General features: G+C 47.3%; 12 protein-coding genes across 12 annotated transcripts; 7 read left to right on the top strand and 5 right to left on the bottom strand.

The window, feature by feature from the left end:
• Window positions 1-90: 90 nt before the first annotated feature.
• Window positions 91-816, bottom strand: EYB26_001022 (uncharacterized protein; the record flags this gene model as incomplete). The annotated part of the gene is made up of 2 exons (XM_054260334.1): window positions 91-514; window positions 569-816. The coding sequence occupies 2 exons, from the start codon at window positions 814-816 to the stop codon at window positions 91-93; spliced, it is 672 nt and encodes a 223-aa protein (XP_054116309.1).
• A 533-nt stretch (window positions 817-1,349) lies between these two features.
• Window positions 1,350-1,755, top strand: EYB26_001021 (uncharacterized protein; the record flags this gene model as incomplete). Its single annotated transcript, XM_054260333.1, has 2 exons — window positions 1,350-1,586; window positions 1,645-1,755. 2 exons carry the CDS (start codon window positions 1,350-1,352, stop codon window positions 1,753-1,755), a joined length of 348 nt encoding a protein of 115 aa, XP_054116308.1.
• Window positions 1,756-2,186: 431 nt separating this feature from the next.
• Window positions 2,187-5,161, bottom strand: EYB26_001020 (uncharacterized protein; the record flags this gene model as incomplete). Its single annotated transcript, XM_054260332.1, has 6 exons — window positions 2,187-2,767; window positions 2,825-3,045; window positions 3,099-3,591; window positions 3,639-3,818; window positions 3,875-4,714; window positions 4,888-5,161. The coding sequence occupies 6 exons, from the start codon at window positions 5,159-5,161 to the stop codon at window positions 2,187-2,189; spliced, it is 2,589 nt and encodes an 862-aa protein (XP_054116307.1).
• Window positions 5,162-5,891: 730 nt separating this feature from the next.
• EYB26_001019 (uncharacterized protein) lies at window positions 5,892-8,198 on the top strand (the record flags this gene model as incomplete). Its single annotated transcript, XM_054260331.1, has 1 exon — window positions 5,892-8,198. One exon carries the CDS (start codon window positions 5,892-5,894, stop codon window positions 8,196-8,198), a length of 2,307 nt encoding a protein of 768 aa, XP_054116306.1.
• A 211-nt stretch (window positions 8,199-8,409) lies between these two features.
• On the bottom strand, window positions 8,410-10,767 carry EYB26_001018 (uncharacterized protein; the record flags this gene model as incomplete). Its single annotated transcript, XM_054260330.1, has 3 exons — window positions 8,410-10,326; window positions 10,382-10,636; window positions 10,714-10,767. 3 exons carry the CDS (start codon window positions 10,765-10,767, stop codon window positions 8,410-8,412), a joined length of 2,226 nt encoding a protein of 741 aa, XP_054116305.1.
• Window positions 10,768-11,144: 377 nt separating this feature from the next.
• Window positions 11,145-11,914, top strand: EYB26_001017 (uncharacterized protein; the record flags this gene model as incomplete). The annotated part of the gene is made up of 3 exons (XM_054260329.1): window positions 11,145-11,188; window positions 11,264-11,627; window positions 11,687-11,914. The coding sequence occupies 3 exons, from the start codon at window positions 11,145-11,147 to the stop codon at window positions 11,912-11,914; spliced, it is 636 nt and encodes a 211-aa protein (XP_054116304.1).
• A 476-nt stretch (window positions 11,915-12,390) lies between these two features.
• Window positions 12,391-13,201, top strand: EYB26_001016 (uncharacterized protein; the record flags this gene model as incomplete). Its single annotated transcript, XM_054260328.1, has 3 exons — window positions 12,391-12,532; window positions 12,598-12,709; window positions 12,790-13,201. The coding sequence occupies 3 exons, from the start codon at window positions 12,391-12,393 to the stop codon at window positions 13,199-13,201; spliced, it is 666 nt and encodes a 221-aa protein (XP_054116303.1).
• A 271-nt stretch (window positions 13,202-13,472) lies between these two features.
• EYB26_001015 (uncharacterized protein) lies at window positions 13,473-15,598 on the bottom strand (the record flags this gene model as incomplete). Its single annotated transcript, XM_054260327.1, has 3 exons — window positions 13,473-13,604; window positions 13,665-15,320; window positions 15,374-15,598. 3 exons carry the CDS (start codon window positions 15,596-15,598, stop codon window positions 13,473-13,475), a joined length of 2,013 nt encoding a protein of 670 aa, XP_054116302.1.
• A 392-nt stretch (window positions 15,599-15,990) lies between these two features.
• Window positions 15,991-17,436, top strand: EYB26_001014 (uncharacterized protein; the record flags this gene model as incomplete). Its single annotated transcript, XM_054260326.1, has 5 exons — window positions 15,991-16,011; window positions 16,067-16,361; window positions 16,429-16,665; window positions 16,728-17,012; window positions 17,066-17,436. The coding sequence occupies 5 exons, from the start codon at window positions 15,991-15,993 to the stop codon at window positions 17,434-17,436; spliced, it is 1,209 nt and encodes a 402-aa protein (XP_054116301.1).
• A 252-nt stretch (window positions 17,437-17,688) lies between these two features.
• EYB26_001013 (uncharacterized protein) lies at window positions 17,689-18,031 on the bottom strand (the record flags this gene model as incomplete). The annotated part of the gene is made up of 3 exons (XM_054260325.1): window positions 17,689-17,745; window positions 17,811-17,888; window positions 17,954-18,031. 3 exons carry the CDS (start codon window positions 18,029-18,031, stop codon window positions 17,689-17,691), a joined length of 213 nt encoding a protein of 70 aa, XP_054116300.1.
• Window positions 18,032-18,332: 301 nt separating this feature from the next.
• EYB26_001012 (uncharacterized protein) lies at window positions 18,333-18,857 on the top strand (the record flags this gene model as incomplete). The annotated part of the gene is made up of 1 exon (XM_054260324.1): window positions 18,333-18,857. One exon carries the CDS (start codon window positions 18,333-18,335, stop codon window positions 18,855-18,857), a length of 525 nt encoding a protein of 174 aa, XP_054116299.1.
• A 609-nt stretch (window positions 18,858-19,466) lies between these two features.
• EYB26_001011 (uncharacterized protein) lies at window positions 19,467-22,451 on the top strand (the record flags this gene model as incomplete). The annotated part of the gene is made up of 1 exon (XM_054260323.1): window positions 19,467-22,451. The coding sequence occupies one exon, from the start codon at window positions 19,467-19,469 to the stop codon at window positions 22,449-22,451; it is 2,985 nt and encodes a 994-aa protein (XP_054116298.1).
• Window positions 22,452-23,682: the final 1,231 nt, after the last annotated feature.

Raw genomic sequence — 23,682 nt, 5'->3', positions numbered from 1 at the left:
AATTATAGATCAGCATGCACTCACATACATAGCTGTAGCTTCCACGAACAAATGCAAGAAATATAGACGGGTTCTATTCATATTCAGTCCTTATGCAGTGTGTCCTTCGGCTTCCTTCATAGGCACCATCTCATATTCCTCTCGACGACCTCTTCGTCCGCGAGAGAAGCCTGGCATCCCGTTTTCTAAATCATCGCCTAGAGAATCTGGCTGTTGAGACTCCTCGAGTTCTGCAGCCTGAGCGGCGCCATCGCCACCTGAGGCGCTTTCACTAGGGCCGCCCAGTCCAAGGCCAAGGCCAAAGGTGATAGGTGCCAGTTCCCGTCTTTGACAGGCCCAGATTCCGACGAATGTCATGAGACTAGCGCTTGCGAGCTGAAGGGACCACCAAAGTAGATTGCTCGGCACGGAATGGGTGTAAAAGAAGACGACGAGCAAGTGGATGAAATGTATCGTGAGCGCGAAGTCGGGGATGAGTTTGGAGCGCGAAACGAAGATGAGTAGAAATATAACACTAGACAATAATCATTAGCATCGTTTTAAAATAGGACATTGTGAGATATCTTACCAAAGAAAACTATTCAATATCCACACCAAACTCAACATCCATCCTACTGTGGTATCTCCTCGCAAGCTATCCCAGCCAAATATAAGATCGAGTGAGAAGACAGTACCCGCCACCAGTGTGGTGAAAAGAATAAGAGCAGTTATGCAGACATAGTAAAGAGCCTGGAGTAGGAGAATCTTCCTGACAATTTTCAGTGGTGGAAGCTCTGTCAGCGCCCCGGGACGAGGTGGGCGCCTCCTTGGCGGCATGAAATATTGTCAAAAGGTGATCCGGCACCTGTTTTATTTATCTATATCGTTTCTGTGAAGTGGAGCGGTAGTGTTGTTATAATGTTGATGTGTAGAAGTTGTTGTGACTGCAGGTCGACATCCCTTGCCCCTTTCGAGACCTTCTGGTTCGGTGTGGAATCGACGGATTCGGGGTATTGATAGATGTAACCTCGTATTATCTTTAAATCTTTGAGTTTCCGCAAAGAAGTGAATATTTGCTGGCGATGTGCTGATGTTGGTAGCTTGAGTTGAAGTCAAACAGTCAAGACAAATGTTATGACGGAAAACAACCGCCACGAGACGAGGGCAGTTCCGGCGCCAAGAAACTGGCCGCGGAGCCAAGCATTCACTTCCATGATGCAGTGACATATGCGGAGCAACTTTAACACAATCGTATTCATCTTTTTCAATTCACTGAAGAGTAGCTGATTCTCACAGAACCAATTCGTTCCCACGAACAACTCCAATAACTTCTATTAAATCGCTACCAATAATATATACATCACATCACCATGGGCTGGTTCTCATTCGGCTCTTCAACCGCCGGGCCCCAATCCGCAAAGGCCTCCGACGGTGGACGCATTGCCCCCGACCGCTCCTCTCGCGAAGTCTGCTATAATGGCCGTGACCTATTCTTCTCCTGTCTCGACCGCAACGATATCCTCGACGCCATAAAGCACGATTCGGAGGCGCGCAAGAAGTGCGGGAAAGAGATTGCTGAGTTTGAGTCTGCTTGTTCGAAAGCTTGGGTTCGTCTTTTTCTTGCAGGACGAATGCCATGATAGTAGCTGACTGTTTCGTGAATAGGTCAAATATTTCAAAGAGAAGCGAGTGATGGAGTACAACCGAGATCAGACGATTGCTAAAATACAGAAGGAGGATGCAGAAAAGGCGGCGCAAGAGGCTAAGGCGCAATAGACTCAGCTGAAAAGCCAGGAAGAACGTTTTTGCATTCTATTCATGGAGTTTCATGGTGATTTTTGGATTCAAAATGTATTATTTATCTATGGGAGACTCTTCTTTGTACTATATCAAATGACCCCGTACCATAATGACGAGGGTATGAAATTCAAAACTCTGCTTTAAAAATGACAAAGCATTCGTTGTGCTATATTCAGTGCGAGAGGGCTCAAAAGATATCAAAGACATGATTCGTATATAGCAATTCAAATATAAAGCACGCTAAGTTTCGTTGCCAGCATTCGCCTGTAACCGTCCGAGATGCAGAAGGGAAATTCTAAAGATCAAAATACAGAGAGGGGATACTAACGCAAAATAACGCCTTGAGTTGGAAGATGTAATTGAACTTGCAGGCATAAACAGAAAAGAATAATAGAACAAGACAAGCCTTACTGTTTCCACTTGGCGAGTTGGTTAACAATATTTTGCACTTGAGGGCCAACTGCTGCTTGGCCCCCCTGGATCAGACCTCCAGTTGCGGTTCCTTTCGCTAATAGTGCAAGAAGATTTGGATCCAGACGATTGGAAGGTTGACCGGAAAGTGGAAGGACAAAAGGATTTGCAGCCTGAGGCTGTGGTCGTTGGTTTTGAGCTGTCGCAAGAGGGTTTTGTTGACGATGAGCATTGTTCAGGAGACTTGCAAGATCAACTGGATTCGATACGTTCGGCGCCACGGGTATTGATGGCATAGCTGCCTGAGGAACGGACTGCGCTTGCTGAAGTGTACTCAGCAATGCTTGTAATGCGGCTCCGTCAAGCGTTTGTATAAGGTTTGCGATCTGATTTGGCTGTGGGAGCGCCGGCATGGCTGGCTGTACATGAGGGATCGGTTGAGAAAATTGACTCGGCAGAGAAGGTCCCGGGTAGGTAGGGTTAGGAGGGTAATAGTTTGTGGCAACTCCAGCTCGGCGAACGGCGTGCATCTGAATAGTCATCTGGACAGCAACGTGCAGGTCAAGATCCGGATATTCTGTCATTTACCACCATTAGTACTATTTTTGACGTACTTGTGAGAAGGTATACTCACCCATTGAACGAGGCTTGCTACTAGCCCCTGCGCTACGATCAAATATCAAAAGTGTAACTTTTCCAGAATATTGCTGGCTTCTCGTAAGTCTTATCACCGCAAAGACACCTTCTTCCATCTGTCTTTGGATTGCCACATCCACGGGGATACGAGAAAGCACTAATGTGTTAGTCCGGAGTCCTCGAGTTTTGAATGAATTTTCAACGTGATATGCAAAGCTCCTGTGAATTGATTAGTTTTAACACAACTTTCAAAGCGGCAAATTGAAACCTACATATCAACATCGTCGGCAGCCAGAACCTGCAGATCCGGGACATCTCTGGGGGCACGGCGTGAGAAAGCATGCTCAGATTCACCGTCATACCCTGAGCGCGTGTGTGGGCTAGGGCTTCGGTACCGTCTATCTCTACCGTAAGGGGATCGCGACCTGCGTCTATCACGTCGCTCGAACCTGTCTGGGGTTCGGTCTCGTGAACGAAAACCGCTCTCCCGGGTGCGAAAAGCGCGCGGTGATGGTGACCTAGGAGGTCGGTAGTCGTCACGACGTCGCGGACCATTTTCCTCTCTGAAGTCACTGAGACTTCCCCGCTTATTGTCATATGAACGATCATGACGGTCATTGCCTTGATTGCGCAATCCACGGCCATTCGAAGGTCCTCCACGTGAGTAGTCTGGTGACCTAGACCGCTTTGGGAACGGTTGCCGTCCAGGCTCAGGATGGGTTGGCCCCGGTCGAGTGCTTTTCTGAGGTTTGGATATTTCAAGATCTGTTCGAGTTAGTACTTCCCAATATCCCAACGTGAAGTATGCTTACGAATCTTCCGGCCTCTGATAAGACTGCCTTGCTCAGCCTGTAGAGCGCGGTGGCATGGCTCTGAATCAAGAAACTGAATGAAGCCATAGGCTTGTTTTATAGAAATCTGTGCGAGTTTTCCGTACTTATGGAAAACATGGAACAAATCACGTTTGGTTACTCGCTCGCTGGGAAGGTTTCCTGCAACATGTCAGCCTATTCGATGGCGATAGAGCAGAAGGCAATTTAGAACTCACCAACAAAGAGTCTAGAACCGTAAGGAAAGCGATCCCACAAGCCTTCGGTAACGTATGCACGCTCCTCGCGGAGGAACTCATCGTATATCTTTTGTACTTCATCTCCCCAAAAGACATCATCGTCATCTGGGGAACCTCCGGGTCTTGCACTATATCTTTCAGATCTAGAACTCTTATGACTTGACTGGGCGATAGCTTCTGGTACTGGGACTGGTTTCTGTTGTGATTGAAATTGTTGGAATGTTGCTAAAGGGGGCGGAGGTAGCCCAATTGCTCCCGAAGATGTGCCTGGCGCTACTGCAGGCACGAAGATTGAGGCATTTGAGTGTTGATCCTGACCTTGCGGTTGAGGTACGTGGGATGTATTAGATGCCTGTATGCCGAGAGGATGATAGTCACTAATGTTTGCCGTAGGTTGGTAATTTGGGTTTAAGTCTGGTGTCTCTTGGGTTGGTGGTCGCGGTGGGAGACCGGCAGATAACGCATAGTTATGATCCAGTGCTGCGGTGGGCTGGGGTTGTTTATGTTCTTGAAGAACGGGGTTATCGGCGGGAGATGAGGTAGTTACCACAGGGCCAGAGTGGGCAGTAGAGGCGGATGGGGAAATATTATCAAGTAGACTTTGGAATTCAACGCCCGTTTCGGTTTGTGCACTGTTAGTGGGAGCAACGTCGATTTCAGGATTAGCCATAGAAGGGTCCAGTATGGTCGTATTGGCATTTATGGGAGCCGCACTAATTGGCACGCCCATCTGATGATACGAAACATTGGGTTCAGTTGGAAGTGGGATATGTGCTGAAACGGACTGATCATCTAAAATACTTGGAACATTCACCGTTCCTAAGTAGATGCATGTTAGAATCTCATAAATGAGTATATCTCATTTTGCAAAATAATGAGTCTTAAATGCAATGTAAGAGGCATGCGGGCAAAGCAGGCTGTGAATGTGGTGAAACCATTCTTGGGCTAGCCTGCCTCTCGTCATTATGTTGGAGAAATGGAATAGGAATTACCTGATTCTTGAGCCATACTCAAAAGTGCTTCTTGTATCCTATTGTCTTCATCATTGGCGCTTTTGTATATCTCACTATCCGACTCTAAGGGTTGCTCATCATCCTGGTAACTAGATGGCATTTCATAGGTTGACGTATCGTTGAAGACTGGGTCCATCTGGTTCTCTAAGACAGGTATGTTTGAAGGCTCTGGGATGTGAAGTGGACGTGGACTCTCGGGAGTAAGAGTCTTCCCCCGAAAGTGTATAACCTCATCTGGAGGATTGGATGTCATAGGGCCGGCAAGTTCTGATGTGCTTCATCTACAAAATAATGAGACAGCGACAAACCGCGGAATACCAAAATTCCGCGATATTCGCTCTGGGAGTCTGGGAAGAGGAAATAACTTGGATAAATGGGACGGAAGGGTACGGCCATTAACGAACGGCCTGGTAGAGACAAAAGCCCAAGGCAGCTCCTTAGAAAAGACCAAAGAGACACCCAAAGTCGGATATCAAGAAATATTCTCAAAAAAGATCATATAAGAAGTAGATAGCTCAAATATGGCTGGAAAGTTGAGACAGGTGGGCGATATTGGCAGCTTGGTCGAGATGAGCTTCGTTGTATGTTGTCAGATTGTTCACATGTAGCTGATGATTGGCTGAAGCCCAAGCAAGTTGGAGATGGATGAGTAAAGTTTCTCTGATAAGTGTCACCTCTTCCTTTTGGATGAAGTACACCGTAGATTCCAATCAACCAAGTTTGCAGTTCAAGAGACAGAAGGATGCAAAGGTGAAGACGACATGAGCAGTGAGTAATGTCAAGATAAGAAGTTGCTCTGATTTCGATAACCAGAGCAAAGGTCGCGACGGTCTCGGCGATAAGGCGGGGCCGGAGCTCAATGCGGCAGGCGGTATGTCACGTGGGCGGTACAGATAGGAAAAGAAAAATAATTTTGTTTTCTCCGAGCATCAAAAAGTCTAGCCCAACAGAACCAAGTCAGAACAGAGGTAACCACAGTCACAATGGCCTCTGGAAAGGAATCTAAGAAGCGCAAGGCCGTCACTCGTGATGTCGAGCCGGATACGAGTATAATTTCTGGAGACGAGTTGAACAATCTGGACCTTTCTGACAACGCTAATGACCTGTCGTCCGACGAAAGCGATTCTGAGGTTGAAATTATCAATGAGTTTAGCGACGAGGAAGATATCGAGTCCGAAATTGACAGCGATGAGGTCCCTTCTGATATTGAAGACAAACCCAAAAGACGAACTGAAGATGAAGACAACTTTGATCAGCCCAATTACCGAGTCGAGGTAGATGCCAATGGAAACGAACGATACGTGTATGACGAGATCAACCCAGATGACAACTCAGATTATTCCGATGCAGATGACAACGCAAATACTATTGGCAATATTCCTCTTACGTTCTACGATCAATACCCTCACATTGGCTATGATATCAACGGAAAGAAGATCATGCGTCCCGCCAAGGGCGAGGCATTGGATGCTCTGCTAGACAGCATTGAGGTTCCTAAGGGCTGGACAGGTCTCACCGATCCTTCTACAGGAAAGCCCCTAGAGCTCAGCCAAGAGGAATTGGAATTGCTACGAAAGGTCCAAATGAACGAGATCCCCGAGGAAGGTTACAATCCTTACGAGCCCACCGTCGAATGGTTCACCAGTAAAGAGGAGATCATGCCTCTCAGCGCAGCACCGGAACCGAAACGCCGATTCGTTCCTTCCAAGCATGAAGCCAAGCGTGTGATGAAGATTGTGCGTGCTATTCGAGAAGGTCGTATTCTTCCCTATAAGCCTCCTGCAGAAGAAGACGAAGCGGATGACGGTCTCATTCGCTACGATATCTGGGCAGACGAAGCTCCACGACCTGATCACATCATGAACGTCCCCGCGCCCAAATTACCTCCTCCTGGTTACGAGGAAAGCTATCACCCACCCCCTGAATATCTGCCAGACAAGAAAGAGCGAAAAGCATGGGAAGAGGCCGATGAGGAAGATCGTGAGAAGGAGTACCTGCCGACAGATTACGCTGCTCTGCGAAAAGTTCCTGGTTATGAGAGCTTCGTGAAAGAAAAGTTTGAACGTTGTTTGGATTTATATCTTGCTCCTAGGGTTAGGAGAAGTAAACTCAATATCGACCCCGAAAGTTTACTGCCTAAGCTACCAAGCCCGGATGAGCTCAAACCTTTCCCTACCGCATGTGCAACTCTTTTCAGAGGCCACACTGGTCGTGTACGATCTGTATCGATTGATCCCACTGGAAAATGGCTGGCTAGCGGAGGCGATGACGGAACAGTGCGTGTTTGGGAAATTCTTACAGGCCGTCAGCTGTGGTTTGCAAAAATCAGTGATGATGAACCTATTAATGTCGTTCGCTGGCGTCCCGGTCAAGATGCCGTCATACTCTGCATTGCATGCGGAGACGATCTTCACCTTGCCGTCCCTCAGATCGTCAATCCGGAACTCGAGAAGGCCAGTCTGGAACTTCTTGATGCTGGCTGGGGTTATGCAGCTAACAAGTCTGCCACCAAGAATGGAGACACAGAATCAAAAAGTACGCCTACGAATTGGATTCGACCATCGGCGGAGCTGGCAGAGTCTGGAGTGTGTATCACTATACCATTACGCTATGTTGCCAAGTCCGTTTCATGGCATCGCCGTGGTGACTACTTCGTCACCGTCTGCCCCGGATCTTCTACTCCTGCCCACCAAGCTATTGCAATTCATACAGTCTCAAAACACGTCACCCAAAACCCCTTTAGGCGTCGACTCAAGGGCGGTGGCCCTCCTCAGGCCGCTCATTTCCATCCATCCAAGCCTATCCTCTTCGTCGCCAATCAACGCACTATTCGTGCCTACGATTTGTCTCGTCAGCTCTTGGTCAAGATCCTACAACCTGGTGCACGATGGATCTCATCCTTCGATATCCACCCACACTCCTCCTCAACTTCCGGCGGAGACAATCTCATCGTTGGATCCTACGATCGTCGACTGCTATGGCACGATGTTGACCTATCCGCACACCCATACAAGACCCTCCGTTATCACAGCAAAGCCATTCGAGCCGTCAAATTCCACCCCAGCGGTCGTTACCCCTTGTTCGCTGATGCAAGTGATGATGGCTCTCTACAAATCTTCCACGGCAGTGTTACCGGTGACATGCTCAGTAATGCCACCATTGTTCCACTTAAGGTATTGCGCGGTCACAAGATTACTGGTGAACTTGGTATCTTGGATATCGATTGGCACCCTACTCAGCCGTGGTGTGTCTCTGCGGGTGCAGATGGTACATGTCGTTTGTGGTGCTAAATGTTGGTTTTTACTTATCATTTTGAGTATTTAGAGGAACATATGGGCGTTTTAAAAGTTATGTACATAAGCACTATTGCCTTGCGTGGGTGATGCATTAATGATATTCTTATTTTCTATCACGTTGAAACCATATAATCTAGGACGCGAGGAAATAGCCAAATATGCGTGGGTATAACAAATCTATTTACTCGATATGATCTATCAGAACTTATACAACACCACTACTCCACTCCCTCCTCAACCTCTCATACTTCCTCATATCCGTCACACTAGGTCTAATATGCTCCTTCGCAGTCACAAAGTCCTCAAATCGAATCATATCCCTCCTCTTGATCGCCGAATAACCAGCTCTGCGCAACAAACTCCCAATATCCGCACCACTATAACCCTCACAACTCTCAGCTAATGCGCGCATTTGATCGTTGAACTCTATTGGTAGGTTGCGGACAAGTGTCTGTAGGATTTCGGCACGTTCGCTTGGTCCTGGTAGGTTGACGAAGAGCAAGGTCTCAAGACGGCCTGGTCGAAGCATAGCGGGGTCGATGATGTCGGGTCGATTTGTGGCGGCAATGATGTAGATTCCTTGTCGGTTGCTTCCTAGCCCATCCAGTTCGGTCAAGAGTGTGTTGACGACTCGTGCTGAGCTTTCGGAGAGCGCGTCATCTCGACGGGGGACCAGGGCATCGAGTTCGTCGAAGAAGATGACGCAAGGAATAGAAGACCTGGCTCGGACAAAGACTTGACGAACTGCTCGTTCGGATTCACCGACGTATTTATTCAAGAGTTCAGGACCCTTGATACTAATAAAGTTTGCGCGAGACTCGTTTGCGACGGCCTTTGCCAGCAAGGTCTTACCGCAACCTGGGGGTCCCCAGAGTAAAACACCTGTAGGCGCTGTAATACCGACCTTGGCATATATTTCTGGATTCTTGATGGGATCAACCACTGCCGTGACCAATTCATCCCGAATCCCACCAAGAGCACCGATATCCGCCCATGTAGTGTCTGGAATGGTTGCAAAGCCTTCACGTTTAGATGAGGGTTGAATCTTGGGCAGTGCTGTGAAGAAATCTGCATTGGATACCAGAACAGGATTGCTTTCCTGTCCAATTGGCGCTTCCTTGGCATGCTTGATTAAACGGCGTATCTCTTTGACTTTTTCAGTAGCCTCTTGCTCTGTCATGTCTTCGATGTCCATCTCCTCGCCGGTATTTGATTTGAGCAATTCAAGATATCGTTTAATGGCCGCAGCTCCTGCGGTTGATACTAGATCGTTCAAATCCGCACCAACAAATCCTGCAGTTCGTTTAGCTAGCGTTGAGAAATCCAAATCATCCGCAAGCTGCATCTTTCGAGTCAAAGTACGAAGAATCTGCTCTCGTACAGGTTCCGAAGGAACAGTGAGGTTGATTTCCTTATCGAAGCGACCTCCTCGTCGCAATGCAGGATCCAGACTATCGGGTCGATTGGTAGCGGCCAAAACAATAACTGGTTTACCATCGGTCTTTTCCAATGCCAGATCATCCATGCAGGTCAATAACTGGGCCACAATACGCTTCTCCATCTCTCGCTGGGCGCTCTCTCTTTTCGGCGTGATTGCGTCGATTTCATCGATAAAGATCAAGCACGGAGCGACCTTCTTTGCCTCGTCGAAATGTTCGCGAAGAGCCTTTTCGGATTCACCAGACATACCGGAAACGATAGATGGAGCGGATATAGAGATGAAAGGGACGCCCAAGTCGGCAGCAAAGGCATTTGCAAGCATGGTCTTACCGCATCCTGGCGGTCCATGCAGCAATACACCGCGTGGAGGTTGCACCTTAGATGATGTAAATATTTGTGGCCGTGTCATGGGCAATATAATTAAATCTCCTAGGTCCTGCAATATTTCGTCCATGCCACCGAGATCCGATAAACTGACATGAGTCGGTGGTGATTTGTCTATAGTGTGATCCGCCTTTCTTCGTTTAGGAACTGATTCGCCTGCATTTTGACGTCTTTTGGACCCGGTAGATTGCGTAGAGCCTTCAACTGTAGATGATTCGTTTCCTTTTCGAGGAGTAGGTGACGGTTTCGCAGATGTTGACCAGGCACCGACAATGCTCCTGTTCAAACCATTGGATTCCTACCATATCTGAGTATATTCGACCTGCAACTCCAAATGTTTCGTAATTACTTACCACCACCTGATCCACCTTCTCATCTTCTAGCCCTTCAAAATCCCCATTCACAGAATCCGACTCGTCGTCACCAGCTAAATCACTTTGAATTACTTCTAGTACACGCTCAATGCTGTCTTCGAGCAATTTCTTCGGTTTTCGATTCAAACTCGAGTTTGATTTTTTGATCGTATCGTATATGGAATAGGTAGTAAGTCGGGGTTTTCCTTTCTCAGCCTGCTGCTCGTCTGCGATTTTGCGCACAATCTGGTAGATCTGCAAGCGAAAGTTTTCTGGTTAGTCCTTGCAATGACACATAAACAATGCACGATTTCTAGCAGATAACTATTTACCTCTTTATCTAAGCCATGGCTCAGACTCGGCCTACCCTTGTTTCTGTAGGGCATTGCGGCGCAATAGCCAGAAGGCATAAATTCAGTGGTTGTATTCGTTGTTGTCATTCAATTTGCGGAGATAGTATCATTTTTTTTCGGCCTTATCTATCTTCGGATCAACAAATCTCCGGACCCGCTTATCATTGGCCGATGTAAACAGGAACCTGCTTATTCTCGACATAACAAGCTCAGTATCAGTCTTGCGATGAAAATGACGAAGGGAATTTAGGCAGCTCGGAACCATGTCTTTGAGAATTTCTATATAGTTGCCCTACGCTCCCGGATGAGACGCTGACTTGCGACTCTATCGATTGTTGCCAGACCGCATCAGTAGTCATTGTCTCTTCGCTGAAGGCATCCTTGTTATCAACAAGGGACAATGCTATAGAATGGGGAATACCGGTAGTACTAACAAGATCTCTTCTCAAGATAGGTTTGTTTTTGTCATTCACACTTGCCATGAAACCCAACTAAACATTCAGATCACAAACTAACCCCGCAAACTCAGAGCAATTTTAAACCTCAAGATCCAACGCGACAAACTCCACGAATACCAGAAACGCATCATAGTCCTAACCGACCGTGAAACAGCAATCGCCAAAGAATGCCTATCACGAAATGACAAGAAACGTGCGCTATTAGCACTTAGACGGAAAAAATACCAGGAAACCTTACTAACGAAGACGGACGCTCAGTTGGCACAATTGGAGCAACTAACATCTCAAGTCGAGTTTGCGTTGGTCCAGAAGGATGTTTTGTTCGGATTGCAGCAGGGTACAGAGGTGCTACAGGCCATAAATAAAGAAATGGGCGGATTGGCTGCTGTTGAGAAATTGATGGGTGAGACGGAGGAGGCTAGGGCATATCAGGAGGTTAGTCATTCCTTTTTCTCTCATGTCAATCTGACCCGTCTAATACTATGGAAATACAGGAAATCAGCCAAATGCTCGCCGGACAAATGTCTAACCAAGACGAAGACGAGGTCGAAGACGAACTCGAAGCTCTACAAAGGGAGGTCGAAGGGACCGTTGAAATGCCTAATGTACCTACAGCTGCTCTTCCTGAGCTGACTGAAGAGGAGAAGGAGAGAAAAGAACAAGAGGCAAGAGCAAGAGCTAAGGCAAGGGCGCAAGAGCGAGCCGCTATGTTGGCTGCTTAGTCGTTTACAGCCCGTTTTACAAACTTTTTGAGAATCAAGTCCTCCTCTGAAGGATCCTATGTTTGATAGACGCATCACGCGATCATGTCAAAACTGTATTGGACATGCATCTGGCTGGAGATTGATCAGCTTCGCAATACCATCATAGCATCATTACAAACGGGGATTGATAAATCAACGCAGAATTTCTAATCCGACCCGTATCTTACAAACCCCTACACATCAATTCCCATAGGAATCTCTTAACAACCCTATATACAAGCCCCCAAGCCAGCCCTGGAGCCAGTGAGCTGCACGCGGGGAAGGGCGCAAAGCGGCCGTCATTTTTTGGGGAAGGTGGGGTCTTGCTTGTTTAGGCGTGGATCAATTTGGTTTTGTAGCTAAAAGAGATTCCTCGAGGCATCCCCTTGTGTCAACACCGTTCACTCTTCTTCTTTATTATGTTCCTCTTCATGTAACCATCCATCATCTTAAAAATGTCAGGCCATCATCATCATGGTCACGGTCATGGCGGCCACTGCCACGATGAGGGTCACGATCATTCAAATGACATCACTCCTGCTCTTCAATCACTGTTGTACTCTCAGATCCAATTCGATATGGTGTCCACCCTGAACGGTGGGTAGTCCTTGATCAAGATTATATTATTTGCGTGTCGAGAACTGACGGTGAAAACTTTATAGAGTCTGTTCCTCGCGCTGGCACCTCAATCCTTCAAAAGTCATGGGCTGAAAGATTGAATGAGCAACCTGAGCTCGAGAGTGATGCTGACGAGCAGCTCTTGATGTACATCCCGTATGAAAGCCCCAGACTGCCCAGACAAATCCCTGAATCAGAGAACTAAATTTCAGGGATTGGAGCTAACTTGCTTTAAGTTTTGCCGGACAGGTGAAATTACATTCGCTCCTGATCTACACTGCCCCGACTCCTTCTGCTCCCAAGACTGTGAAGCTTTTCAAGAACCGAAACGACTTAGACTTCTCCATGGCGTCAGATTTGAAACCCACCCAGACCATCGAAATTCCTCAACCTGTCACCGGAACCGATGTCTTCGAACTACCTCTCAATCGTGCCCTGTGGAACACCACTACATCCATCACGCTGTTCTTCGAGGATAATTGGGGCGAAGAAGAGACTACCAAGATCGGTTATCTTGGCTTCAAGGGACAATTTATGGCGTTGAACCGTGAACCTGTGAGCGTCATGTATGAGGCAGCTGCGAATCCCAGCGACCATGTTGCTATTCAGGGTGTGCAGGGAATTGGAAAGATTATGCCAGGACAGTGATTATGAGCAACATCAGGAATGTTTGCAATGTTCGAGCGACGATACATGATACCACTTTGTGATTCACATGATGCGTTTGTAAGGGGGTTGATAATTCTACCCAGAATTTTTCTAGTCCTACCGCAAACCGTTGCACATCGATTCTCATACTAATTTCTTTCTAACCCTAAGTTATTAGATTTTACCATTCTGTCGCGAATTGGACTTTGAATATTTCTAATATTAAGGTTAAACTTACTAGCTAGCTAATCATTATGCTATTAGCCTTCTGCTAAGATACTCGATAATACTCGGGGGCATATTCAACCAGCCAGCTTCTCTCAATCTTTGTGATATCGCGGATAAAGGTCTTTTCTCCGGTTTCCAAAATTTCATGGAATATGACCCAATCAGCTTTGCGGTTCTGAGACAGAGAAGTTAGAGTCAACAAGATTTACTAAATGGAACTTTTGTGGAAACGTACAAACATCAACGAACTCGGATGGGCGTGTAGGGTCAACCCGCCGCTCACAGTCTTGAAGCTCCCGTCAGGCTGCATTTTGGCAGCATGTGCAAAGTATCCTGTGGTGAGGCACCGACGGATTTGCTCTGGTTTATTTACTTCTGTCGAAGCAGAGGAGATGGGTGGATTCGAATCAACTTCTAATCCAAACCGCTCGAGGTAGCGTTTTAACTGAGCACGAACGCTTACTGCTCGAATCAAGGACTTGTAATTCAGTAGATTGTCTCTGCACCATTTCGAATCCTTTTTGCCTTTGGTAATGAATGCCTGATACACATTCAGATACGTCATATGGTCGCCCTCTTCAACAGCAAACTTCCTTCGTGCGCTCTCTGCTTCGTCTTTACCACCGTCATGCTGAACCCACAACGAGCCCTGCAAGCTGAGCATGGCTGCAATAGTAAGAACCTCGCTCAAACAATTGAAGATAGGGGCACTGAGTAAGACCTTAGCTAGCATTGGCTCAACCCCAAGTTCGGCCATCCGAAACCCCGCGGGTTTGGTGAGTTTCGCATAATCATCAACAGCTCCGAGAGAATAGAGAAGCTCTAGCGCGCGTGTCATCAATTCAGCAGGAGGGGGCGAAAGAAAATCAAAGCGTACGACATTATCGATACCAAGAGCTTTTAACTGCATGACAACCGGCGCTAAGTTGGATCGTTGAATCTCTGGTGTGCCCATTTCGGGTAACGCCTCGTAGGACTGCTGAGTATAGAGACGAAAACATTTACCAGGCTTTGTTCTTCCCGCCCGGCCGGCACGCTGTGTAGCTGACGCTTTAGACACCGGTGTTGCAGTTAATGTTTCAATGCCTGTCTTTGGGTTGTAGGCCCGTATCTTGACAAATCCGCAATCGATGACGAAGACAATACCATCAATTGTCACTGAGGCTTCGGCGATATTTGTCGACACAACCACTTTTCGCGTGTTTTCTGGTGTGGGCTCAAAGACGTACATTTGCTGTTCTGTAGTCAAGCCAGCAAAGAGTGGCAAAGGGAGCAGAGATTTTGCCTTTGGATGGAGTATTGCAGCTCGCTCTGAAATCAATTGAACTGCTTGTTCAATCTCTTCTCGTCCGGTTAGGAAGAGGAGTATGTCACCTTCATCCTCTTGTGAATGGATATCAAAGACTGTCTTGATAGCCCTTTCAACATAATCCTCCGCTGGGTTCTCCAGGTAGAGAACGTCCACAGGATACATTCGCCCTTCGAGACTAATAATTCGGCCAACATCTCCTCCGAGCTCATCTCCCTTCCCTTCAACAGTAGTCTTGTCACCACAAAAAAATTGTAAGAATTGCTCTGCTTGCAAAGTAGCACTGCTGATAATGATGCGAAGCTCAGGACGCTTTTTCATAATTTTCTTCAGTATTCCCAGTAGAATATCGGTACTAATAGAACGTTCATGAGCCTCATCAACCATGATAACTGAATAACGAGACAGCAGAGGGTCAACAAGCGCTTCTCGAAGCAACAGCCCGTCTGTGAGGAACTTGATCCTGGTGGCTGCGGACGTGACATCTTCAAATCTTATTGAATAGCCTACTTCTTCGCCCAACTTGCAGCGCATTTCCTCAGCCACTCTGCGGGCAACCGTAGTCGCGGCTACACGTCTCGGCTACTTTACAGTCAGTCTATAGGTAATGATAATGAAAGTTCAAGAAGTCAAACCTGAGTCACTCCAATGACCTTCCCATCGGCCGTCCATCCTGCCTGATCCAGAAACTGAGGCAATTGCGTTGTTTTACCGCTTCCGGTTTGTCCCACAACTATTGTGACAGGGAAAGTCTCAATGAGATACAACAGCTTCTCCCTGTATCGGGCAATGGGCAGAAGGGATGAAGGCTTGTATAGGGCGGGAATGAAGGTCGAAGATAGGCTGAAGTCATCAGCCATTGGACCGGTTTTCAAGAAGATGTGACTTCCTCCTGATCCACCTTATTTCCAAATTCAAAGACACCATACGGTCATTTCGAGATAGCCGGCGCTTTACTCCATGCTTGTCATCACTGATTGAAAAGATGTAAAGTAGAAAGAAGGAGCAAGCCACAGCAGCAGCAGTCTTGGCTTGGCTACCGCAAGTGGCGGTGCGACGTGTGGTGGCTTGGCAGCGGGAGGGTGATGCAATCGATGTCCTGAGAGCTTGTTGTTATAGGCTACAATCAATTTACCTCTTCCGTCGCTTTCTTGAAACACAGCAACTTCACCCTCCTCAACTTCCTCCTCCAAACCCAGAAATATCTCAGATTTCCTTCTTACTCTCTGGCTTTCGTGAATAAATATTCAATATGTCTGACGAGGGGAAAGTGGTAAGCTATTGTGCCCTTTTAGATGAATACAATCACTAAATGCGAAACCCCGCAGCAAACCCCTACCAAATACTCCGGAGGAGCCAACAACTCCAACCCAGAGTCTCCTACAACCGCACGACCGCTAGACTTTGACGATGAACCTCAAGACACAGGCATTCTCTCTACGCCTTCCAAACCAGAGAACACCGCTGAAGTTGCCCCACCCAAACCACCGCGACCGGCCGATCCGCGACAACAGGCTGAAGCCACGCTGAAGGAAGCGTTCCCCTCAATCGATGCAAGTGTAGTCAAGGCTGTCTTGACGGCTAGTGGATATAATGTGGAAAGGGCTTTTCATGCTCTTCTAGGTTGGTGAACAAATATGTTCCCGCTACGAGGTTTCTAATTCTAATACTGAGCTGTGCGGCTTTGTAGGCATGACCGATCCTACGGCTCAGGAAGAGCTTCCACCTCCACCACCGGCAAAGCCTCCACGGCCGTCTTACCCAGCAACCTCGACTACTCAGCAACAATTGCGTGAAGATGAGATGTATGCTCGCCGTCTGGCGGAACACTTCAATGATTCACAACCCCAAGGCAGGCAGGTACAAGGGCAGGGTTACAATTATGAAAACAATTACGAAGAGGGACGAGAACGAAACTTTTTTGATGGTATGTTATCTACACTTTTGATCTTTTACATGGCTCTAGGCTCTTGCTAATAGGTTATGTAGACGATTTACCAGTGATCCGAGACAACATCCGCAAGGGATTCCTCGAAACTCAATCCAAAGTCAATGCATGGGTACAGAATTTCAAGAAAAGGCTTGATGGCGATGAGGAAGAGGAAGAATCTGCTTCAGATGGTTATCTTCAATCACATGGAGAGACTCAAACTTATGGCCGCGCACGACGAAGTGGCGATTCTGCTCGACGCAGCGGTGATCGGGAGCGCTACGACGCAGACCCGCAAGTTCTTGGAGATGACTTTTCTGCACTGGAATTGCGAGATTCAGAAGGTTTGAGCCCATTGATTCTAGCCATTCACTAAACCTTACTGACCCTCTTGTAGCACCTCCTCCCCGACCTCCTCGCCCCCTTGCAAACATTAGACCCGCCAATACCTCTCAAGCAAGACGCAAAGTATCTTTCCAAAATGGCCCACCAGAGGAGATTGACAATCTCTATGACGCTCCGAAGACTAAAACACCACCAACAGGAGGCAAGTCAAGCAAATGGCAGCCTCTTTCCACAACTAGCCACTCTCCTGTCGGCGAAAACGACCCCTTTAGTCTCGGCGATAGCGAAGATGAACGCGACAACAAACCTAAGGATGTTCCAGCGGGACAGGACGATCAACTCAAGAAATTGACCGCAGAAGCTGTGGAGTCGGAGATTGGTTCTGATTCGAAGGACGCTAGTAAGAAGGCGGATGATAAATGATTTGTTTGGTAGTTTTTCTCGAATGTTGCGTATGTGCGCGTGACGGGTGTACGATCTGTTCATACAATTGATTTCCGAGATATCCAATGAACCGTGAAGATGTTTTTCGATAATATCTCTTCGCTTGCAGTTGTAGAGCCGTTTCGCCATCGGTAGTTCTCTTGTGGAACGAGTCGCTCAGTGGCATCATAATGGCATCGTGATTCATCGCGCATAATCCATAAATCCATATCTAGTCCCAGAAATTAACGACTAATCATCAACATCTCCCCGAGCAGGCGCCTCCTTTCGTAAATCCTTGATAACAGTCTACCGCGAATCCATCCATTAGCCAAACCACACATCAGATAGTGAGAAAAGAGGGGAAATCATACAGAAAGCGCATCCGGATTAACACCATTCTCAATCAGGGACACACACAATGATAGTTCAGTTCGATCGAGATGTGTGTTCTAGATAGTTTCCTTGAGTTAGTTTATTGTGTAGTGTATGGATCCATGGGTTAATGGATGCGTACCAGTAAAGTTGAGATTTCGTAGAGGATGTCGATGACTTCACGCGCCGCTTGGCGCTTTTCGTCTTGCTGGGAAGGCATTGTGTCTATTCTGTGGCTTTGAAGGAGAGTTGTTTAAGTGTTGGCAGTGGGATTGAGGTGATAAGATTACGGAGTACGTGAATATCGACGCGCTAAGCTAAGTCTACCTGATCAGCCAAGCCAATCGGGTCATAGCTATTTAAGTCCGATATGGAATCATCTTTTTTCCCTCCTCTTCAATGCACGATTGAACATCTCGATTCTTCTTGATCGTCTTCAAGATACTCATAACATTTCATAAATTTCTTCCTCTATACTTCTAAGCTCTCACGCCGAAGATTGAAACATCGATACCAGGAAAATGGAAGAATGTTTCAAAATTGCAGATCTCCATTCCTCGTCGCGCTCCGAAGCACTCGAAATTCTCACCAAGATAGCACGTATTGAGAAGAAAGCCTTCCCAACCAATGAAGCCTTTGAGTTTGATATTAAATTGTGGAAGAAATCTAATACGCGAGTTCTATATGCTACTACCCTCAATACTACTACAGAGAATAGCAAGGTTAGTGGTAGTGATGACAATGTGGTCGTGGCTTACCTTGTATATGTACGACATCGCAATACCGCACTGTTACATAAATTGTGTGTTGTAGAACAATATCGTCGCAAAGGCATTGGTGAGCGCTTATTGTTACATACGATCAAAGAGCGATTGGTAACCAATGAGCCGGGTTGCGAATATATTCAGTTATGGGTTGATAAGGCGCGGGTAGCTGCGCGAAGTCTGTACACCAAATGCGGATTTGAGGGGAAGGAGGAGGTACTTGATTATTATGCTAAAGGGAGAACTGGGATCCGTATGGTTCTTGCTCTTCAAGTTTCGTGATTCCACCCATTCCAGTCTGGACATTGTCTGGTTCGCGATCCCCTCTTCAGGGATGGACGGAAATGGGTATGCCTGGATGAAACCCTTATACTGTCAATTGATACATACCCTTTTTGCCCTGCTCCCTTTGACAGGATAGCACATTCGTTAGTGTGCGGTGTTACTCAGTAGCTTTGTAACACGTACCTGGATTCTGGGCCGTGTCTTAGCCCTAAGTCAAGTGCCTTCCAGCGGAATGCCCCTTGCAGCTACCATACACGTCCTGAACGTGTAACCCATCAAACCTGCAAGTTCCCTATCGCATATGCAACTCACTTATGTGACCGACATAAGTTTCGCCAGCCATGTGTGTGCATTTCTGACGTCAAGCATACTCTACCATGGCTTCCAACAATGCTTTACGCGCTTCGCGTAGGCCACCCTAGGAGTATCCCTTCACCCTGAGATAAGAAAAAGATTTCTCCCTTGTATCTAAATGTTCGAACACCTTTCCTGTCGACGTCTCCCGGAAGTGTTGCCTGAAGCCAAAGATTTCCCAGGTTCTCATCATCGATTTGAGGTTTCTGACAGCAATTGCGGTCTTCACCTACCTGGAAGTCGAACATCATCATGGCTTTCTCGATGAGGACGGCAAAGGCTCTGACTGTGGTACTTTTGGTCGCATTGCTCGATATTGTTTGTGCTATACCGACACCAAACTATCCGATCAATTCCCAATTACCGCCTGTCGCTCGTGTCTCTCTTCCTTTCAACTTCACCTTCTCAAGCGGCACCTTCACCAATGGCGGAACTGGTTTGCAATATTCTCTGTCAAACGCTCCATCATGGTTGAAAGTCGACTCAACCAGTCAGACTCTTTATGGAACTCCCGGCCCGGGTGACGCCGGTGCGCCCCAGTTTCATCTTGTCGCTACTGATCAGTCGGGGTCAGGATCAATGAGCGTAACGCTCGTTGTTTCCAGTGATTTGGGCCCGCAGCCTGGAAAACTTCTGCTGCCCCAGCTAGCAAAGAGTGGCCCAACATCTGGTCCAGCAACTGTATTTATGCATCCCGGACGAGCATTCACCATAGCCTTCGACCCCAAAGAGGTATTCGCCAATACTCAAGCAAACACTGTCTACTATGCAACATCTTCACCATACAATGCTCCTTTACCGTCGTGGATGCATTTTGATCCCTCGAGTCTCAGATTCACTGGTAATAGTCCGTCGAATCCATCGTCAGTCCCTCAATCATTCAACTTCAATCTCATAGCGTCTGATGCTGCCGGATTCAGTGCGGCCATGGTGACATTTGAGATTGTTGTCAGCCAGCATATATTGTCATTCAAAGAATCTGCTCAAACACTCAATTTCACCCGCGGCCAGCCATTTAGCACACCTCATTTCATTGACAATCTCACGCTTGACAATCACAGTGTAACTGCAAATAATCTGTCCCATTTCAGCCTCGATGGCCCATCTTGGCTCAAACTTGACAACGATACCCTCTCTCTTAGCGGAACAGCGTCCAAAGATGCCGACAATCAGAACATCACGATCACCGTGGGCGACATCTATGATGACAATGCCAAACTAGAGCTTTATCTTCGAGTCTCGCAGCTCTTTGCGAAAGGGGTAGAAAGCTGCAATGCCACGATTGGCGACAATTTTTCTTACACTTTTGACAAGTCTTTATTGAGCGATGATACGGTCCAACTGCAGGTTGATCTAGGTGCAGCATCCTCCTGGTCCCGTTACGACACGGCTACTGAGACGATCTCTGGAGATGTCCCGGATGACATGACACCACAGACCTTCCCAATCAAATTGACGGCCACTCAAGGGTCAGTCACAGAGACGCGAAATCTAAACCTTAGTGTTTTCAAATCGGGAAAAGCAGGCGTTATCAGCGATAACCAGACCTCTTCGGGTACAAATTATGGAACGAACCAGCGCAAAGCCGGCATCGTTGCTGCTGCCGTGCTAGTGCCTTTGGCGATCGTTGCTGCTGCCGGTGTCCTGATCTTTGTATTCTGCCGTCGACGACGATCCAATGCTACCAATACAAAGCAAAAAGACGAAGAAAACCCGGCCGAAGACAGACATTTAGGGTCGACCCCAGTCACACATCCGGAGAAGAATATTGCGGAACCTGAGGTTGAAGAGATGTCGCGAAGTTTCTCAAATTCGTCAGGATCATCAAATTACTCGGCTCCTCCTCAGCTAGAACTAGATCCGTTATGGGAGACTGCTTCTCTTGAACACGAACAACAACAACAAAGACATACCCAATCGCCCAGTATGCATGTCCAACCTCAGAAGTTTGTAATTAACCAGGGTAATGCCAGCATACGCACGGAGAAAACCCGAGCGTCGCCGAACGTATCTCCCACAAGAAGCACAAGCGCGTCTCAAACATCTCCATTTGCTCGCCGCGGTAGCCGAAGGTACTCGAAACGAGAACCTCTCAAACCAATTCAAGCTCGTTCTCTCAAAAGAGACTCCCTCAAGTCATCCAAATCCAAGCGCTACTCTAGACGTTCGAGCGGATTATCGGTAGCAGCAGGACTTCCAGTCAGACTTAGCGGAGCAGGTCATGGTGCTGGAGGATTTGGTCCAATGCGGACAGACATGGTTGGGGCATCCTGGTATACTACACAGATATCGCTACAAAGCGATGACACCAGCATAGAGAATCTAGCGACTATGTTCCCACGCCCGCCTCACGTACGAAACAGGGACGGCAGCATGTCAACGCGACATCGTGACTACCAAAAGCGAGCCAGTATGAGATACAATCGACCGTTATCTGCTGAGCCTCCAGAGCCGGACTCTCTTGAAGCATTCATTCAAAGCCGGGCGCGAAGTCGCAATTCAGGCAATCCCCTCTTTTCATCCAGGATGAATAGTTCAGGATCTACGGGATATCGTGCGTTGGATAAAGCTCGTCGCAGCTCCGTTGCCGAAACCACAGTTTCTGCATCTACATTTGCTGATTACCAACAACTACAACAACCACCTCATGTGCGCCCTGTATCCACGATATCAGTATCCGTGTATGGTGACGATAACCGAAATTCGGTAATACAAGCACGGCCAATGTCACAAATATCTGAGGTGGGAGCTTTCCCTGCCAACAGAAACCGGGCCAGTCAAGGCTTAGTCCAGCGTTATACAGAGGCCATCGCTGAACTGCCGCGATTTTGGAGTCGGGCTAGTATGGGTAGTCAGCCACCGTTTGAGTCGCCAGGAGAGTCTCTGACAGGATCAGATGACTATTATGATTTGATCGATGAGCGTGAGGATCCTGAAGGCGGCCGCCAGTGGTACCCCTTGAACACACAAAGGCAACAACATTCTAGTGCCGAGGAAGTCGCCAAGGTAGTGGATTCTACCAGGCAGAGTGGGGAGCTTTCTCCAAAGTCCGATGCAAGTGGTAGTCGAGTACGCCGCATGAGTTTGCTTCGGACAGGGGGCCAAGATAGCAGTCCTACTGCCATTCGACATTGGAGACTCGCGAACACACAAGAACGACGACCCAGCATTGAGGCTAGTGACAGCCTTCAGCCGACGACAAATAGTAGTTTCCGGGGTGATCTAGCATTTGTATAGCCTGTTTTCTTTTCTGTTTGTTGATATTGTCGTCTTGGGTCGGTCAAATCTTTCGCTCGGAGTTTAGGTCAGGCGTTGAACAAGATACCTCGGGCACAGCATGGTTCCCATTGTTTTTTTTTTTCTGCATGATTTCGATGATTCCTTTGTCGTTTTTTTGGGGAGTAGCAATGACATTACAATTTTACCTGTAATGATAATTTCAAAAGTAGTCTAGGTATAGACCGTCGGTAGCCAAGGTCTCCAAGAGGGGACGCATTAGGAAGCACGACCGGGGCAGTAGTCTCGTGACTTGCGTACATAAAACCGATGTACTAGATTACGAGGAGACATGTCGAATAGATAGATGGTTGTTGGCATTATCAGCTTCCGGGTAAATGCTCAGCTGAAAATTTTCTGTCAAGAAGCGTGACTACGGTATTAGTTCGACCGAAGGTTACAGTAGGTCTGCTCGGCCTAGCCCAAGTTGTAGCCTAATCTTCCAGTGATGGCCCAATCAATCGGGATGTGTCAATTCAGCTCGAAGATTTGTGAAATCTTGTGAGATTGTATGAACTCGTATGAATTCGTTCGAGGTGAACCGGACGGCGTAGGTAAATCGTTTAGCTGTCAAGGTTGGGGGCAATGCAGTGACAGCATCGAGATTGGAAAGAGCCGGAGGGGTGACATGAAGTCGAATAATTAGAGTAATATGGCTGAAGAATCAGCCACACTAGGTTGACGGCATCTGCCAGTTGGTGACGCTGATACGGCCGCTGTAATCCCATTGTTACTTTTCGTGTATTTATGCACTACTTAGTTATAGCGATAAGAATTGTTGTCGTCCTGTAATTGACAGTATATTCACTATGCCTAATCCAGTAGTCAATTGTATTTTTTCCGCCTTCCACCCAATCACATCACTTTCTATCGAGAGCCCTAATTAGACATCGACACAAATCGTATACTACAGAGTACGTGATGCCTCTATAAGGGCATCGATCATATCGGAATACTTTCTATAGCCTCAAATAATTAAAAATTACATTGTATGCATGGAAGACTATACAGTCATACGCATATTGAACAGATATTACACATGTTACAGAGCTCGTACAACAAAGCCCGGCGCTAAGCATTTTCGTCATTGTCTCTCTGGCTGCAGGACCGCTTTCGCAACACGCGACTGGCATCTTTCACACACATTTCTTTCTTCTCAGATACACGCAACAGACGTATATTGAGCAACATA

The sequence above is a fragment of the Talaromyces marneffei genome, chromosome 1 (genome assembly GCF_009556855.1).
Source record: "Talaromyces marneffei chromosome 1, complete sequence".
NCBI classification, from domain to species: Eukaryota; Fungi; Ascomycota; class Eurotiomycetes; order Eurotiales; family Trichocomaceae; genus Talaromyces; species Talaromyces marneffei.
The sequence above is the reverse complement of the archived record's forward strand: the minus strand, read 5'-3'. Positions and strand labels throughout refer to the sequence as shown.